This window comes from Tachyglossus aculeatus, chromosome 23 (assembly GCF_015852505.1).
Source record: "Tachyglossus aculeatus isolate mTacAcu1 chromosome 23, mTacAcu1.pri, whole genome shotgun sequence".
In the NCBI taxonomy this organism is placed as follows: Eukaryota; Metazoa; Chordata; class Mammalia; order Monotremata; family Tachyglossidae; genus Tachyglossus; species Tachyglossus aculeatus.
The window spans coordinates 16,108,438-16,127,947 of record NC_052088.1 but is presented as its reverse complement, the minus strand read 5'-3'; the positions used below and the strand labels follow the sequence as shown (position 1 = coordinate 16,127,947).

The 19,510-nt window shown below is 44.5% G+C and overlaps 1 protein-coding gene across 1 annotated transcript in view; it reads left to right on the top strand.

The window, feature by feature from the left end:
• BDP1 (B double prime 1, subunit of RNA polymerase III transcription initiation factor IIIB) overlaps window positions 1–19,510 on the top strand; it is a 97,834-nt gene that overhangs the window by 23,890 nt on the left and 54,434 nt on the right. The window contains exons 8-16 of the mRNA XM_038765481.1: window positions 1,936–1,990; window positions 4,464–4,607; window positions 7,188–7,475; window positions 8,894–9,032; window positions 13,016–13,168; window positions 13,988–14,153; window positions 14,782–14,939; window positions 16,112–16,259; window positions 16,428–16,501. Coding sequence (XP_038621409.1) covers window positions 1,936–1,990; window positions 4,464–4,607; window positions 7,188–7,475; window positions 8,894–9,032; window positions 13,016–13,168; window positions 13,988–14,153; window positions 14,782–14,939; window positions 16,112–16,259; window positions 16,428–16,501 — 1,325 coding nt within the window. The remainder of the gene's footprint in view (window positions 1–1,935; window positions 1,991–4,463; window positions 4,608–7,187; window positions 7,476–8,893; window positions 9,033–13,015; window positions 13,169–13,987; window positions 14,154–14,781; window positions 14,940–16,111; window positions 16,260–16,427; window positions 16,502–19,510) is intronic.

Below are 19,510 nucleotides of genomic sequence, written 5' to 3'. Positions count from 1 at the left end.
CTGTGTGCAGAGCACTGTACTAAGCGCTTGGGAAGTACAAGTTGGCAACAGAACAGGTATTGGAGCCAACTGAGCTACTGAGAAGTGAAGTTATTCTTGTCCATTCTCATCTCTGCCCTCTGCCCCCATTGGACCTTCATTCTCGAACATGCAGAGTTGGAATTAAATGAGATTCAATGTACATGAATTAGTAGAAGGACTGCTTATAGTAGTTTTAGCTTAAGAGAAGTGACCCCTGAGTATGTTTAGTTGAAATGATAGTGTTTCCATCTGTCTCCCCCGTCTCTAGACCGTGAGCCCATTGTGGGCAGGTATTGTCTCTTTTTGTTGCTCTATTGTATTTTCCAAGTGCTTAGTACAGTGCTGTGCACACAGTAAGCACTCAATAAATATGATTGAATGAATGAATGAATTAAGCAAAGGCAGTGGTTGTGGCTACTGAAGGTGAGTACATTTATATCTCTTCACAGTTAATCTTTCAATTAGTGGTATTTATGAAGCACTTACTGGGTGCAGTGCACTGCACTAATTGCTTGGAACAATGCAACAGAATTGGCAGACATGTTCCTTTCTCACAAGGTGCTTGCAGTCTAGAGGGGGAGACAGACATTAAAATAATTAACGGGTATGTAATCATTCATTCATTCAGTCGTATTTATTGAGCGCTTACTGTGTGCAGAGCACTGTACTAAGCGCTTGGGAAGTCCAAGTTGGCAGCATATAGAGACGGTCCCTACCCAACAGCAGGCTCACAGTCTAGAAGCATTTATTAATTGCTTACTCTGTGCCAAGCACTGTTCTAAGCGCTGGGGAGGTTACAAGGTGATCAGGTTGTCCCACGGGGGGCTCACAGTCTTCATCCCCATTTTCCAGATGAGGGAACTGAGGCCCAGAGAAGTGAAGTGACTTGTCCAATTGAACCCATGGCCTCTGACTCCAAAGCCCGGGCTCTTTCCACTGAGCCACGAACTGCTGTGGGGCTGAGGGTGGGGTGACTGTCGATTGCATAAAAGGTCAGATCCAAGGGCACGGGACACAGAAGGGAGAGGGAGAAGGAGAAATGCGGGCTTAATTGGGAACGGTGTCTAGGAGGAGGTGAGTCCTTAATAAGGCTTTGAAAGTGGGGAGAATGATCATCTGAGGATTTGGTGGGGAATGTGGGTACGGGGTTGGCGGCAAGATTGATGTTTAAGGTTGTTACAACACTGGCTTTGTCCACCTCTCAGCTACAGGGTGAGTGGAGTCTGGAAGGGAAGGTTTATCAGGTTGGTAGACGGCCCTATTCTTGCCCACAATAAGTAACCCATGCTTTTTGCATATACCTTGCTCTCTGTTTTTCTCTTTAGCGTCCCTTTGTTTCTAGGAACAAGCCAGGTACATGTGAGGGTAATTTTTTTTGATCTCAAGAAAATCGGGTAGCTTTTTGTCATTCTTAGAGAGGCCTATAAAGAGTAAAATATGTTTGAGAAACTTCTTAATAGTGAAGAATATGTTTGTATTTAAAATGTGTAGTATTTATAAAGCATCACAGCTTTATAAAGCAGCGTGGCTCAGCGGAAAGAGCCCGGGCTTTGAAGTCAGAGGTCATGGGTTCAAATCCCGGCTCTGCCACTGGTCAGCTGTGTGACTTTGGGCAAGTTACTTCATTTCTCTGGGCCTCAGTTCCCTCATCTGTAAAATGGGGATTAAGACTGTGAGCCCCACGTGGGACAACCTGATCACCTTGTATCCTCCCTAGCGCTTAGAACAGTGCTTTGCACATAGTAAGCGCTTAACAAATGCCATTATTATTATTATTATTATTGTTATTATCAGGAAATTTTCATTTTCATTTCTTTGGTGAATCTGTTGCCTTAGCTAAATGGGTATTTTTCTTTTTTGTGCTTTTTCATAGTAGAAAAAGATCATTTATTCTATCTTTTTTTTTTTCCAAAGAACAAGTTTAAACGGGAGGAAAAAACAAATGGATGGAGAATTGACAAAGCATTTCGTAAGTAGCTTGGCACATTTTTGAAAGAAGTGACTTCTGTAGAATTTGTCATTATCGTCATCAACAATCATCAGTGGTATTTATTGAGTGCTTTCTGTATGCGGGGCAGTGTACTGAGCACTTGGGAGAGTACAATACATTAGTTGTATAGTTGCTCTTATTTTGGGATTCAAATTTTTGCACAGTCAAGCTGCTCCTTCGATAGTGTGGCCCAAACAGATTCACAGTGGTGTTAGAACACTCTCTAAATCCCTAATTACAGTCTGGGCAAAGCATGTATTGAAAATATGCATAAATAATAGCAGAACAGAGTCCATTATGACTCCTTAAATCTAGGGGAAAAAAAGTCTCCAGTCTGCCTTGGAGAGTCAATCAAAACTCATTTAAATATATGCATCTGCATATGCAGTAGCTGTACTGCAAATTATTTTTCTTTTATGTACGTGTGAGACGTAGCTTATTTTTCTCTTTCAGTATTCTCTCTCTTTTGGTCTTTCATATAGTTTTGCAACATAATGTCTAGTTTATCTATTTGCTTACCTCCAAGTTGTCATACTTGAAACCAAAACACAGAGGCAGCATGGTCTGGTGGAAATACCATGGTCCCGAGAGTCAGAGGACCCGAATTCGGATCCGAGCCCTGCCACTTGTGTGTTGTGTGACCTTCGGCAAGTCACTTAACCTCTCTGTTACCTGATCTGTAAAACGGGGATTGAATCCTCCTGCTTAAACTGTGAGCCCCACATGAGATGGGGACTGTGTGCAATCTGATTATCTGGTATCTACCCCAGCATTTAGTACAGTGCCTTTCACATAGTAAGTACTTAACAGGCAACGTGAAAAGGAAACACCCACATAATAAATGCTATTAGGTATTTCTTTTTATAAAGCAAAATAATTTTTTCTCAAACACATACCAGCAAAGTTAAATGAATTAATAATAGGGTTCTAAATGTTGACTACTGTGCTGATCGTTGGAAAGAATAAGTTAGGATCTGGTCCCTTATTAATAATAATAATAATTGTTTTTGTTAAGCGCTTACTATGTGCCAAGCACTGTTCTAAGCACTGGGGTAGTTACAAGGTAATCAGGTTGTCCCACATGGGGCTCACAGTCTTCATCCCCATTTTTCAGATGAGGTAATCAATCAATTGTATTTATTGAGCGCTTACTGTGTGCAGAGCACTGTACTAAGCGCTTGGGTAGTACAAGTTGGCAACATATAGAGACAGTCCCTACCCAACAGTGGGCTCACAGTCCTGAGGCCCAGAGAAGTTAAGTGACTTGTCCAAAGTTACAGAGCTGACAAGTGGCGGAGCTGGGATTAGAACCTACGATTCTAATAATAATTCACCTTATTAAGTGATTTACGAAGGTATAGAGTGCATTGCTAATCCCAAAGCCAGTCTGAGTGTGAGGGGAGTGAGTCGTGGTGCCCCCGGGAGTGGCTTTAGGGAGGTCTGGTCCAGGCCTCGTTCAATCACAAGACAAGGGAATCTCCCGGAAGATCAGATCGGTTCTAAATTCACCGTGGGGTTTAGACCCCTTCATATGGGTCCAAACTCCATTCCATTGGAAAATCCTGGACCGCCCTAGGCTTGGACTTCCAGGGCCCTGGAGCTGAGCTGGTCTCACAGAGCTGTCGGGCCCAAAGGTGAACCGGGAGGTCAGGCCGACCTCCGGGGGAGGGTCGAGGCCCATCCAGGCCAGGCCAGCCTGCATTCATTCATTCAATCGTATTTATTGAGCGCTTACTGAGTGCAGAGCACTGTACTAAGCGCTTGGGAAGTACAAATCGACAACACATAGAGACGGTCCCTATCCAACAATGGGCATTTTAGTAGGTTACCGTGAAAATTATTTAAATTCTCCACATGGAATATGCTTAATGTAATAATAATGGCATTTATTAAGCGCTTACTCTGTGCAAAGCATGTTCTACGTGTTGGGGAGGTTACAAGGTGATCAGGCTGTCCCACAGGGGTCTCACAGTCAACCCCCATTTTACAGATGAGGGAACCGAGGCACAGAGAAGTTAAGTGACTTGCCCAAAGTCACACAGCTGACAATTGGCAGAGCTGGGATTTGAACCCATGACCTCTGACTCCAAAGCCCGGGCTCTTTCCACTGAGCCACGCTGCTTCTCCATAACGTGTATGGAATAATTATTTGAAGGACAGCACCGCATTGCCCTCAAGGAATAGATGCCGGGACTGTTTGCCTCATAGTCTGCATTCACAACAGACTTCAGAGAAATGCAGTGAATGTGCTGATTAATTTTCTGAATGCAAAAATTATAAGTTTTAGACTGTGAGCCCACTGTTGGGTAGGGACTGTCTCTATGTGTTGCCAATTTGTACTTCCCAAGCGCTTAGTACAGTGCTCTGCACATAGTAAGCGCTCAGTAAATACGATTGATGATGATGATGATAAGTCACTTAAGAGCTTTGGTGTTTTTTCTCTCTTTGACAGAGGAAAAGCGCCCGTTTGACTTCAATTTCTTCGCTCGCTTGCTTGAGAAGGTCCTTGCGGAAGAAGAAAGACGGAAACAAAAGACAGTTAAAAGTCAAAGCTCGAAAGAGAAAAAACCTTCCAAACCTCAGAAAAAACCCAAAGGTACTTTTCAAAAAAGAAAATTTGCATTAACGCTACTTCGGCCCTGGGAACCTAACGCTGTGGATGGCACGTTGTGCTGTAATGTTTCCGTACACCATCTCCAACCCTCCCCACTGATCTACATTGTTGAAGCTGCCAGTGACCAAATCAGGGAGTAACGGTCTACGTGAACGGCTGCACCCCGGACCCCGTCTGGGGCAGCATGAACTGGTGTGAGATTCAGTATCATAACCAAGAACTGCTGAAAAAAAAATCTCCCTGGAAACTCCACCAGAGAATGCCGCCGGCGTTGTCTGGTCTTAGCGCATCATTTCGGCTGTGTCGATGGTTAAGTCAGAGCATCAGAAAGCCATTGTTTCAGGATAGGCCCAGCCTTTCCGATGCTGCAACCCAGGCGTCCCCTGCAAATGGGGGGGAGAAAAGAAAAGCACACGATTTGGTTTTAGACTAGGATTCTAAAACCCTTACTGCAATCATCTCTACAGTAGTCGTGATAGGAGCACTAAGAACCTCAGTGGGTTTTGACCTGTATCATCTCATTTTCAATATGGACCCTCTCTTCGCGAAATAGAGAGGGACTAGAATCCCAATTTAGAAGGGTCATCCAGCTCCCCCGAAGTGCAGCCCATGCTCCTTCCACTGCTCAGGTGCTGGTGACTCCTGGAAACCGTGCCAGAAAGTCGGCCTGGCTGCCTTGACTCTGACCACGGCTCGGGTACTGAGACCCTAAGACCGTGAGCCCTGCCATGATCGGGGCAGATGGGCAGTCCACCCGTATCCGGGGGCGGCAGCCGGAGGCCGAACCACGCGGTGGCTGGTCTTCCGTGACTCCATCCTGAGATTGAGGGGTGTCTCGGCCCCCACGGCCTGTAGACTCCATGTCCCTAAATTTAGCCAAATCCGCCTCGCCCGGACTGCTGCTTTCTGCCTGCCCGATTCCTCTGGAGACTGATTCCAAGTGCTTATCTCCCCCAGTTCAGTTTTAGAGCTCCTTTAGGGTGTCCGCGCATCTGAGGGCGGAACCGTCCTGGCTACTGCTTTTGGCTTCCTTGTGCCCCCTGCTTCTGCTTCAACACCCTGGAGAGCTTGGGTGGTGGCATGCAACTAGGGACCATGGAAACTTAGATCTGTGCAAGTCAGGGCTCCTAAACGAAGCATCAGTACTCCACTTTGTCCACTTCTAGGGCGTCTCCACCCCCCCCAGACCTTCCCACTTGTGGATTGTCCTAGCAACAGAAGTGGTTCCTGCTCCCTGTTCCAGGTTACACAGCCTCTTTTTGTCCCGCCGACTTATACGAGGGCATCCTTCATCTTAAGAGCCCCTTGGGGCAGTTTTGTTGGGCCCTTTGGAACGTTTTTACAGCGTTACTTTCATTTTTAAGCAGTAATTCTTATGTTCTGTAAACTGCAGTTTGTGGTCTCTTGATGAATCCTGGCTCAGCTATTTGTCGTGAAAATGGCATTGAAGACAATCAAGGTTATTACAAAGCTTATGGTCTAAGTATCATTTGTTCAATTTTTTCAATCCTTAACCCTAAGGCAGTGGGGAATACATCTCATTATGACCGTTTGTGATTTACCATGTATGCTGTGTAACCTGTGTTCTCAAACTTTTTCCCTAATTCTTGAATTTGTGTAGCACGCTTTCTTAGTACTTATCTGATTTTGTCCTCAACTTCTCTGTGAGGTTGGGAGAGGCAGGTATTTATTCTCTCCTTGTGGGAAATGAGAAAAGTGAGGCACAGGGAGATTAAGTAACTTGCCTGAGGATACCCAGCAGATTAGTGGCAGAGCTGGGACTAGAACTCAGGCCCTTTCACTCTGACCAGTGTTCTTTCCACTAGACTGCACTCCCTCCCGATTACCCCTGCAGCCTTTAAATTTCACCTGAAATATTCCTCCCCTATCATCTCCCTTCACATTCATCCCCACTTCCTCCTATTGTGGCCCTTCTCTTTATCCACCTGCCCCCTTTTCATATCCAGGCTGCTTGTTGAGCACCCAGACTCATATGGTTTTTCTCTTTTCCCCTCCTGCTCATTCATTCAATCGTATTTATTGAGCGCTTACTGTGTGCAGAGCACTGTACTAAGCGCTTGGGAAGTACAAGTTGGCAAGTTGGCTTATGCCTGCCCAAAAACTGGGACTTGAGCTACTCTCTACCCCTTCTTGCTGCTGCTTCGTGCTGGAGTTCTTGTTGTCTGCCATAACGGCTGTAACCTCTCCCGCAGTCCTTTCATTGAAAAATCTAGCTTTACTCAGGGTTTTGAATTTCAAGACTTTTCTCTTCAGTTGAACAACTGCAATCACCTGTTTGATGTTCTTAAGTAGATGATATCTAATTGGCTTTTCAGTGCTTTTTGTGAAAGAAAGATTTCGTGATTGTTGTTATCTATAAAATTAATGCCGGCCACTGCGGTTGTTATACCTCAGCTTCCTCTGCTTTGCATTTTCCATATTGCTTCAACTTCCCTGTCTGCTGCTTTTGGAAGCCAGGCGTGTTTTCAAGACACTAGAGCCTGAAGGTTTGATCACAAGGCAGCCCCAAAATATTTACATGAACCTGTATTGTTTTTATAGAAAAGGTTGTCAGTGCAGAAGTGGCTTCTGAGGCAGATGGTTCACCGGGTGTTGGAATTTTGAACACAGAAGGAACCGAAAATGCCGAAACTGTTGAGAGAGAGAATGAACAGTCTCTGGATGTTTCAGGACAGGTAGAAGGACAGACGACAATAGAACCAGCTGTAGCCAAGAAGAAGAGAAAAAGAAAGAAAAATGTTGATAGTGATGAGCAGGAAATGGAAAATCTTTCAGCGGAGACCTGTGGCCCTTCAGGCCATTCTACTGAGGAAAAAACCACTAAAAAGAGTAAGTGATCAGCATGTTTTAACGGACATATGTCTTGCTGACAGTACTGAACTGCCATACTGAACTGTGGTTGTGGGTAAATTTCGGTGATCCTGCTTGGATTTGAGATAATCACCAAATAATATGGGTGCATAGAACTGTGTTTAGCTCTCTACTAAAGTACAGAGTGTACATAATAATAATAATAATAATAATAATAATGATGGCATTTGTTAAGCGCTTACTATGTGCAAAGCACTCTTCTAAGCGCTGGGGGGGATACAAGGTGATCAGGTTGTCCCACGTGGGGCTCACAGTCTTAATCCCCATTTTACAGATGAGGGAATGGAGGCTCAGAGAAGTTGTGACTTGCCCAAGGTCACACAGCAGACATGTGGCGGAGCTGACCTCTGGCTCCCAAGCCACGCTGCTTCTCTAAAGCACGCTGTTTCTCTAAAGTACATGGCCTTTGCCTAGCAGATACAACTCTACTAAAGGAACAATATTGGCACAGACAAACAGTGCACTGTGCTAAGCAGGGAGAAAGAATATTCTGATAGGGTTCAGACACAGTTACTGTCCCTCGGGGGACTCACAATCTAAGGATGTCAAGATGAAAGGGTCAGAGAATTGCTCAAAAGGTAATTTGCTATTGGACTATCTCTGGTTTCTGGCAGAAGCCTAAAAGAATGTGAATTAATGCAGCTTTAGCAACCCAAGATGGGCTCCAAAGTTACTTAACCTTCTTCCCTGGAGAGCATCCAATGACTGTATGGGGAGAGACTTTATTCAAATGATGAGACAAAAGTTTTATCCTTAATTAAAACAAATTTTGCCAGTTAAGAAGAGGGAAGGATAGATGTAAAGGAATCTTCACGATGTTAACATTTACTGAGTGAGCCTCAGTTTGCATGGCAGTCTTTTAGGCACCTTGGAATAGATGATACCAAATTCAGGGCAGGCTACAAAGAAGGCCCAGCCTCCATCCTTGGAGTTTACAGTTGTGGTTAATGTGATGAGCTAAGTGAGGAGGGGAAGGAGGAAAAAAGAAACTGCAGATCAGGGAAGTCTTATTAATCATATACTGCCTGTTTATATGATTCAGATAATAAGAATTCCACTATTTTTATAAATCGAACACAAAGAATAAGAAATGTTGTAGTGCTGTGTTTATGACAGTGTGGTGTAAAGATTTTGATGGTGTAGCATTTAAAATTAGCAGAATTAGCATCCTTTTGGTGGGGGGGGAAGTATCAAGAAGATATATAGTCCAGTTTTGGGGCCCAGTCAAGAAGGTTCCCTCACTTTGCAGTTGTATTCTACCTGAAAACATGCGTTGGGGTAGAATTGAGTGTACTCTCTTTTTTGGATTCCTCAAAGAAATACACGTGACTAGGTTTGGGCAGTAACATATTTAATGCTCCAATGTCTGTAAATAGAGAAATGTCGTCCCGTGGAAGCAGCACTCTCTGGTTCAGAAGTCCCGGATGAGATTGCATTGGAGGAGCAAGTTTCATGTTCAGATGTACCATTGAATGAAGAAGCGGAAAGTGAAACCAATCTCGCCAGTTCATCAAGGTGATTTTGTGCCTTCAACCAAAATAATTTCCGTTGGAATAATCATTTTCAAAAAGGTTTTGTCCGGGTGCTTTTTATAATAAGAGTGGTCAAAAATAATAATGATGGTATTTGTTAAGGACTTTGTGCCAAGCACTGTGCTAAGTTCTGGAGTAGACAGAAGATGGTCAGGTTGGAGACCGTTCCTGTCCTACATGGGGCTCACAATCTTAAGTGGGAGGGAGAACAGATATGATAAGTGCCTGGGACAGAGGTGTTAAAATTAAATGAGCCTTTAAAATAGATATGCAGTTAACTAAAATCTGGCCGTGACAGCACCCATCTACCTGAACTAGTAGGGGAACCAACGGTGGAAGAAAATCAGTCATATTTACTGAGCATTTACTGTGGGCAGAACACTGTACTAAATGCTTGGGAGAGTACAATATGACAGTTTGTACACATTACCTGCCCACAACTAGCTCATGAAGATAAAGATAGAATGTGGCATCTAATATAGTTGCAGTAGAACAGGTCTACTTCAGAAGTGAACACTTGTGTTGTAGGGAGCTAGAGTGAAGCAGGAGCGCAGGTTTTTTATTGCCTTGCTTCCTGGAATCTCCCTAAAGCCTAGCTTGCCTTGATTGAGTTTTAGCTACTTTAGGAGAAAGGACTTCATTTTTTGGAAAATTCATTCAGTCAGTCGTATTTATTGAGCTCTTACTATGGCAGAGCACTGTACTAAGCGCGTGGGAAGTGCAATTCATTAACAGAGACAATCCCTGCACACAATGGGCTCACAGTCTAGAAGCGGGGAGACAGATATCAAAGCAAGTTAAACAGGCATCGGTAGCATCATTACCAATAAATAGAATTATGCATACACACATCATTAATAAAAATAAATAGAATTATAGTGCTGTGGGGCGGGGATCAGGGGTAGAGCAAAGCGAGTGGGTCAGGACAATGGGGAGGGGAGTGGGAGTGGAGGAAAAGGGGGGTTTTGTCCGGGAAGGTCTCCTGGGGTAGGTGAGAGTTCAGTAGGGCTTTGAAGGGGAAAAATGAACTATTTTGGTGGATTTGAGTTGGGGGGACATTCCAGGTCAGATGTAGGATGTGGGCCAGGGGTGGACGGCGGGACGGGTGAGAACGAGGCCCAGTGAAGAGGTTAGCGGCGGCAGAGGAGCGGAGGGTGTGGGCTGAGCTGGAGAAGGACAGAAGGGAGGTGAAGTAAGAAGGGGCAAGGTGATGGAGAGCTTTGAAGGCATAGTTAGGAGTTTTTGCTTGATATGGAGGTTGATAGGCAACCACTGGAGATTTTTGAGGTAGGGGGGCAACATGCCCAGAGCATTTCTGTAGAAAGATAATCCGGGCAGCAGTGTGAAGTATAGACTGAAGCAGGGAGAGACAGGAGGTTGGGAGATCAGAAAGGAAAATCAATTTGGCTTGGGCACTGGATCACTGTTAAGCCTGATTGCTGCATAAGTAATCAATCAATCAATCAATCAATCATATTTATTGAGCGCTTACTATGTGCAGAGCACTGTACTAAGCGCTTGGGAAGTACAAATTGGCATCACATAGAGACAGTCCCTACCCAACAGTGGGCTCACAGTCTAAAAGGGGGAGACAGAGAACAGAACCAAACATACCAACAAAATAAAATAAGTAGGATAGAAATGTACAAGTAAAATAAATAAATAAATAAATAAATAGAGTAATAAATATGTACAACCATATATACATATATACAGGTGCTGTGGGGAAGGGAAGGAGGTAAGACGGGGGGATGGAGAGGGGGACGAGGGGGAGAGGAAAGAAGGGGCTCAGTCTGGGAAGGCCTCCTGGAGGAGGTGAGCTCTCAGCAGGGCCTTGAAGGGAGGAAGAGAGCTAGCTTGGGGGATGGGCAGAGGGAGGGCATTCCAGACCCGGGGGATGACGTGGGCCGGGGGTCGATGGCGGGACAGGCGAGAGCGAGGTACAGTGAGGAGATTAGTGGTGGAGGAGCGGAGGGTGCGGGCTGGGCAGTAGAAGGAGAGAAGGGAGGTGAGGTAGGAGGGGGCGAGGTGATGGACAGCCTTGAAGCCCAGGGTGAGGAGTTTCTGCTTGATGTGCAGATTGATCGGTAGCCATTGGAGGTTTTTGAGGAGGGGAGTAATATGTCCAGAGCGTTTCTGGACAAAGATAATCCGGGCAGCAGCATGAAGTCTGGATTGAAGTGGAGAGAGACACGAGGATGGGAGATCAGAGAGAAGGCTAGTGCAGTAGTCCAGACGGGATAGGATGAGAACTTGAATTAGCAGGGTAGCGGTTTGGATGGAGAGGAAAGGGCGGATCTTGGCAATGTTGCGGAGCTGAGACCGGCAGGTTTTGGTGACGGCCTGGATGTGAGGGGTAAATGAGAGAGCGGAGTCGAGGATGACACCAAGGTTGCGGGCTTGTGAGACGGGAAGGATGGTAGTGCCGTCAACAGAGATGGGAAAGTCAGGGAGAGGACAAGGTTTGGGAGGGAAGACAAGGAGCTCAGTCTTTGACATGTTGAGCTTTAGGTGGCGGGCGGACATCCAGATGGAGATGTCCTGAAGGCAGGAGGAGATGCGAGCCTGGAGGGAGGGGGAGAGAGCAGAGGCAGAGATGTAGATCTGGGTGTCATCAGCGTAGAGATGATAGTTGAAGCCGTGGGAGCGAATGAGGTCACCAAGGGAGTGAGTGTATATTGAGAACAGAAGGGGACCAAGCACTGAACCTTGGGGAACCCCCACAGTAAGAGGATGGGAGGGGGAGGAGGAGCCTGCAAAAGAGACTGAGAAAGAACGACCGGAGAGATAAGAGGAGAACCAGGAGAGGACGGAGTCTGTGAAGCCAAGGTCAGATAACGTGTTGAGGAGAAGGGGGTGGTCCACAGTGTCAAAGGCAGCTGAGAGGTCGAGGAGGATTAGGACAGAGTATGAGCCGTTGGATTTGGCAAGCAGGAGGTCATTGGTGACCTTTGAGAGCGCAGTTTCCGTGGAATGAAGGGGACGGAAGCCAGACTGGAGGGGGTCGAGGAGAGAGTTGTTGTTGAGGAATTCTAGGCAGCGCGTGTAGACAACTCGTTCAAGGAGTTTGGAAAGGAATGGTAGGAGGGATATGGGACGATAACTAGAAGGTGAGGTGGGGTCAAGAGAGGGTTTTTTTAGGATGGGAGAGACATGGGCATGTTTGAAGGCAGAGGGGAAGGAACCAGTGGAGAGTGAGCGGTTGAAGATGGAAGTTAAGGAGGGGAGAAGGGATGGAGCGAGAGATTTCATAAGATGAGAGGGAATGGGGTCAGAAGCACAGGTGGCCGGAGTAGCACTTGAGAGGAGGGAGGAGAGTTCCTCTGAGGATACCGCTGGGAAGGATGGGAGAGTAGCAGAGAGCGGTTAGATTTCTAGAAATGGTGGTGAATGCATGAACAAGTTTGTCGTGCCTTCTAAACGTCCCTTCGGGGATTGGATGGGAGATTTTCCCTGGACTGAGAGCTGGTAAAGCTTTTTGCAAAGTGTCAGTTGGAAGTCATTTCTGTTGCATCTCTTATGGGATCATCGGCATGATCAACTTATTGTTATACTGTTAGAGGACTCCCAAGTTCCCTCTAGCACATCTGAAACTTGTTTAAAACAATTTCTTGAAACTCTAGTGACAGAAGATGACCAATCAGTGGTATTTATTGAACAGGTACTATGTGCAGAGCACTGTACTAAGTGCTTGGGAGAGTACAACAGAATTAGCAGACATGTTCCCTGCCCGTAACTAGCTTACATTCTGGAGGGCTGCACAAAGCCAGTCTTTAAAGTTCCCAAGGCACCCTAAACACTCCAAAACTTCAAATGTGATTCCTTTTGAAATGAGAGATTTCAGAGTTTTTCAAAGTGTTGGCTTCTTGTGTTCGAAAACTCTGTTTGATCAGGAGCCAAGTATAACTAAATGTGCTCATGAAAATGCGCTGACAACCGTGATCTCTTTTCTTCATACTCTTTCAGCAGTCAGGATAGTAGTGTCCCATCAGTGACCGCCGAATCTGCCGAGCCAGATACTTCGTGTTTGTCCCCTTCAAAACCATTGGCTGAGATACTTAAAGAAACCGAAAGTAGTGATAGCGGAGAAAGACATCAGGATACTGAAACTCAAGGGCTGTAAGTATTCAACTCTGCAGTTATATGGCTGAATTGCCTCATTTGTTGAAGAGCGTAAAATGCCGACAGTGTGCTGAGCTTTATCAGTCAGTCACCGTTTGCAGAGCACTGTACTGAGCACTTGGGAGAGTGTTGACCTGTTCTCTGCCCACAAGATGGGAAAACAGACATTAAAATAAATTTCCCATACAGTGTGAGGACTGATTGAAAAGAGTTTGGACTGTGATTTTTTTTTTTTTCCCCAAAGTGGCATGTAGTAGTAAATTTCTAGATGAGGACATAGATTTGTCGGAAGTTCCTCCTTGGTTTTTTTAAAAAAAGTTCTTAAGTAGCATTTGGAAGAGTAACCTTTTGGTTACTTGAGTTCTTCAAGGCTTGTTGCTAATAGGCATAAACTCTCCTGAGATTAAAAATGTTTTAGATCCTTAGATCTAAATCCTTTTCCCCATCACTTAGGTTTTTATCCGCAGGAATTTTTATGCAATTTACGTGCATTTTTGTCTTTTCAGTACTAGAAGTAAGTAGGTCATCATTGGTTTGTTATGCTATTTATTAAGTGCCAACTAAGGACCAAGCTGTGGGGAAGATAGAGAATAGTCAGATCAGATCCAGCTTCTGTCCAGCACTGAGTGTGGGAGTATTATCGCCTTATGTGTATATTCATATTAAAAGGAGATTTTTCAAGAAAACATATTGTAATGTGTTGGGTGGGAAGGTGGCAGAAATACTATACTGGATATGATTTTCCTGTGATCATAAATTAGATTTCATTGAATGTGAATAATGTGAGGATAGTTTAAATGCAGTTCTATTTTTTAGGGAAAATGAAAAGACTAATATCCATAAGCCAGCAGTGAGAGGCCGTCTTCAGAGACCTAAACCTAACTTGGTAAGAGCAACTGGGAAGAAAGCAAGACCCCTTCAAGACCAAGCTGAAGCAGAGAGCCAGATTTCTTTTCCAGTACCTCCAGGGGATATTGATAAGGTAAGGGATAGGAAATAAGTGAAAAAAGATAAGCACTTTTTTCCCCCAGTGATTTACAATAAATTTTCCTACATATATTTGGCCGTATTTGAAGATAATGCCACTGACAATGAAATTCACTCGTGGTGACGTGTGTGCGTTTGTGTAAAAAGACTAGTGCAGGATCCACAGATCTGGTTGAGTTGTGCACACACAAAGGATGACCTTTGTTGTGCTGTCACATCTTTTGCTTTCAGCTCTGCATTTCTGTGCTGAGTTATTGGTTCATTCGTATTTGTTCAGTCATATTTTGAATGTTTACCTTCGCAAAGCACTGGACTAAGCACTTGGGAGCGTACAATACAACAACAACAAACAGACACATTCCCTGCCCACAGTGAGCTCACAGTCTAGAGGGGGAGACAGACATTAATATAGATCAATAAGTAACGGATATGTACATATGTGCTGTGGGGACGGGAGGGAGGACGAATGAAGAGAGCAAGGCAGGGCAACACAGAAGGGAGTGGAGAGCTTAGTCAGGGAAGGCTTCTTGGAGGAGCCTTTCTGAACGCAGAAAAATATCTTGGGAGTTTTTGCCTGTCACTTCATGTACTGACCAGTTAATGTTTTAATGTTAACTTCCCAGTGTCTTTTGGAAAAAGACGAGACTAGTACTCCTGGAAGTATCGGAAAGGAGGTCTCAGAAAGAGAAAGCAAAGACGGCCCACCTGGGAGCAACACGTTGGAAATTCCTGGAGAGAACAACCCAGAAAGAGAAGGCAAGGAGGTCGAAACGGAATCTCAGTAAGTATTCAGGGAGTAAGAATTAGCTTTAATCACATATCATCATGTGGTTGTTACATCGTCAGGACGGTAAAGGTTACTTTGGAACTTAGTTGCTACTGTTCTTGAAGTTGACATTTGAGAATTCCTGTTCCGGGGACGTTTGAAAAATTAGCGACTCATTTCATGTTCCCAACCACATAGGTCATTCAGATAAGGTGCTCTTTAGAAAGCGCGTAGGCTGCTTGTTGGCGAGTAATGTGATTTGTGTTCTTTGATATTTTCCTAAGCACTTAATATGGCATATTGCACTCAGGTATTAAATAAGTGCCATTACTGTGATCTCTTCCAAGAAAAGAAAATTCTGAGAGTTGCAAAAGTTATACTCAGGAAAAGGAGAAAGAAGCCAATCAGTAGACATAAAATAAATTTTAAGACTACTTTCTTTCATCTCTTACCACCCACTATTCGACTTTGTTTCCAAGTCGGGGGGAAAACCCAGCTAGGAGAGATGGTTCTTGAGGAAGGTACATCCCAGATGTTGCCCCTTTAGTAGCCTCTTTGAGAACAAGTTGTAGCTGAATCAGATGAGAGAAAATTGACTTTAAAACCTTTGAGCCCAGTTCTCCCAGTGTCCATAATTACTCTCTAATAAGAAGTGTAACCCTTTGGGAGGAGCATTAACTCTTTCAGACGACTGTGGTTCTTCTGTGTGGTGCTTTGAGCTACTGCGTGTTGTGCTTTGGGCTACTGAAATACACTATATGTCTCTTCATACTCCAATGAGAATATAAATTTAGGCACCGGGCCAGTTGGGTTCTCTCAATACCATTGAGTAGACAGATAGTAGTTGAAATGATCCAATTTAGCTTTCCTTGTGAGTATAATATAGAGAAGCAGCATGGCTTGGGAGTCAGAGGTCGTGGGTTCTAATCCCAGCCCCACCACTTGTCAGCTGGGTGACTTTGGGCAAGTCACTTCACTTCTCTGTGCCTCAGTTACCTCATCTGTAAAAAGGTGATTAAGACTGTGAACCCCACATGGGACAACCTGGGGTAATCTTGTATCTATCCCAGTGCTTAGAACAGTGCTTGGCATATAGTAGGTGCTTAACAAATAGTACCATTATTATTATTATTACTGTGAAAGGGAGGTGACAGTAAAGGCATTGGTTTAATTTTTGTTCACTCTAGGGAAACAGAAAACGTTGATTCTGATAAACCAGGGGCTACGAGCTGTCCGCAGAAAGTCATACCCCGTGCAGAAAAAGCCCTCGAGAAGATGGATGTCCCCCTCTCTGTTGTCGAAGATGGCAAGAGTGTTCCAGCAGTAGTTGAAAAGGTGCCTAGGGGAAACAAAGTTATCGTATCAACCTATTTGGCTGCTTATGCAACATTCAATGAATTCTGCTTTGGGCTATAAAAGATCGTGAAGAAATCATCTCTTTTGACTTCTTGGTTACTACCGTTCCTGGTCCTTTGTTTATTGATCTTTTGTTTTACTTCTTAGAATGCTGATGAGCTTGGAATTGCAGGAGAAGAAGCTACAAAAGAAAATGAGAGAGACACAGAAACTGAAGCCCCGTAAGTGTTTTGGGCATTAGATAGCGATTGAGCTACAGCAGCCATAAACACAAGGAATTGTATTACTTGAGAGCTTACTCTGTACTAAATCCCGGCTCCGCTGCTCGTCAGCTGTGTGACTTTGGGCAAGTCACTTAACTTCTCCGTGCCTCAGTTGCCTCATCTGTAAAATGGGGATTAAGATTGTGAGCCCCACATGGGACAACCTGATCACTTTGTATCCTCCCCAGGACTTGGCACATAGTAAGCACTTAACAAATACCAAACTTATTATTATTATTACTAAGCACTATGACAAGCTCTTGGGAGAGTGTAAGTATTAGTAGATCTTATCCCTGTCTACGAGGAGTTTACAGATTTGAAGCGGGGAAGACGGTACCATACCTGCATTAACCCAGGTTATGTTAGGGTGTGGTCAACTCTTTCCAAAACTGTGAAAGCATGAAGTCAAAAACTTCTCTGTGATTCAACCAGATAATATTTGAGTGATAGTAAGTGCTTTGGTGTTTCTTTACGGTAGTTTTCATGTATGTGGTCATATTGGGTGTGTGTCTGTGCAGTCTGGAAATGGTCAAATCTGACCAAGAACCGGCTCCTTTGGGTTAAGCCCCCGATTGAGTGCTCGAGTCAAACACTAACTATAATGACGAGATGCTTTTTCAAGAAAACCAGGGTGTTGGGTGGCATTTTGAAGTAACCTCTACCGCGTAGGAAAATTTAAGTAGATGGGTTTATCAGCCTCCCAAACCTTTTACTAGCCTATAACCCTTTACAAAGAATACTGTTTGGTAGATACTCCTGCCTGTTATTTATGGTATTTGTCAAGTGCTGACTAGGTGCCAGGTATTGCTTAAGTTCTCGGGTAGATACGAGGTAATTAGGTCGGACACAGTCCCTGTCCCACAAGGGGCTCCCAGTCTTAATCCCTATTTAATAGTTGAGGCACAGGAAAGTGAAGTGAAGCGGCCAAATGGAGCAGCAGACAAGTGGAGGAGCGGGGATGAGAATCCAGGTGCTTCTGGCCACGCTGCTTCTTAAGTAATCCTGCCAACTTGATTACCTCCCTTCTGAAATTCCAAGCCTGGAAAGAGCTGGGTATGGCATCAACCTGGAATGGGGGGTTCTTAATGTCTTTGCAAACCGTCAAGCTTGAGATGGATTAGCTCTCTGCAGGGCAGGTTAGACTAGTCTCAGGACAGGGGAGGAACAGCCTCATTGCAGCAGGCCCTGGCCTCCAGGACAAACTCCCAAATCTAAGACTGGACTGGAATACTCTATTACTCTATTACTCTGTATTACTCTATTTATTTATTTATTTATTACTCTATTTATTTATTTATTACTCTATTTATTACTCTATTTTACTTGTACATATCTATTCTATTTATTTTATTTTGTTAGTATGTTTGGTTTTGTTCCCTGTCTCCCCCTTTTAGACTGTGAGCCCACTGTTGGGTAGGGACTGTCTCTATATGTTGCCAATTTGTACTTCCCAAGTGCTTAGTACAGTGCTCTGCACATAGCGCTCAGTAAATACGATTGATGATGAATATAAAGGGTGTGAACTAGTGGCCCCTTTTATTCAGCCAACGTTAGGGGCTGGACAGATGACAGGGGTGATTTCCTTTCATCTGAAAGGAGAAAGAGAGATGGAGAAATGAGATTAGGAAAAAAGGGCTAGGGAAAGGTGGTGTGGGGGTGTTTAGTCAGAAATAACTGATTTATGGGAAGCAGCGTGGCATACTGGAAAAAAGCAGCAGGCTGTCAGAGGGCCGGGGTTATAATTCGGGCTCTACCACTTTGGTTATTTTAAAATGGTATTTAAGCACTCACACTGTGCCAGGCACTGTACTAAGCACAGGGTAGATACAAGCTAATGAGGTTGGACACAGTCCGTGCTCCACATTGGCTCGCTCTCTTAATCTCCATTTTACAGGTAAGGGAACTGAGGCCCAGAGAAGTGAAGTGACTTGCCCAAGATCACATGGCAGACAAGCGGCAGAACTGGGATTAGAACTCACCAGGCCACGCTGTTTGCTGTGTGACCTTGGCCAAGTCACTTAGAGAAGCAGAGTGGCTCAGTGGAAAGAGCCCGGGCTTTGGAGTCAGAGGTCATGGGTTCAAATTCTGGCTCTGCCAATTGCCAGCTGTGTGACTTTGGGCAAGTCACTTCACTTCTCTGCGTCTCAGTTCCCTCATCTGTAATATGGGGATTAAGACAGTGAGCCCCCCGTGGGACAACCTGATCATCTTGTAACCTCTCCAGCACTTAGACAGTGCTTTGCACATAGTAAGTGCTTAATAAATGCCATTATTATTATTATTATTGTTTATTAACTTCTCTGTTTCTCAGTTTCCTTAGCTGTAAAATGGGGATTCAGTACCTGTTTTCCCTCCTACTTAGACTTTAAGCCTCGATGTAGGACAGGGACTGTGTCCGACCTCATCAGCTTGTGCTTCGAACAGTGCTTGACACAAAGTAAATGCTTAGCGATACCTTAAAAAAAGCCCTTAATATTATAGGATCCCTTGGCGTCTTACAACTTTTTGCTGATGCAGCAAACTTAGTAAAGAGCCACAGTATACATCCTGAATGGTTCTTACATCATGAGTGTGTGACCTAGTGGAAAGGGATGGGCTTGGGATCCAGAGGACCTGGGTTCTAATCCTGCCTCTGCCCACTTGTCTGCTGTGTGACCTTGGGCCAGTCACTGAATTTCTCTGTGCCTCAGTTCCCTCACCTGTAAAATGGAGATTCAATATCTCTTCTCCCTCCTATGTAAACTGTGAGCCCCGTGTGGGGCCTGATTATAATAATAATAATGATGGCATTTATTAAGCGTTTACTATGTGCAAAGCACTGTTCTAAGCGCTGAGCACTGATTTTCTCTGAGTATCTTCCCCAGTGCTTAGTACAGTGCTTGGCACATAGTAAACACTTAACAAATGCCACAATTATTGCAGAACCGGATATTTTACATTCTCTAGGGACAGTGAATGCAATGAAAA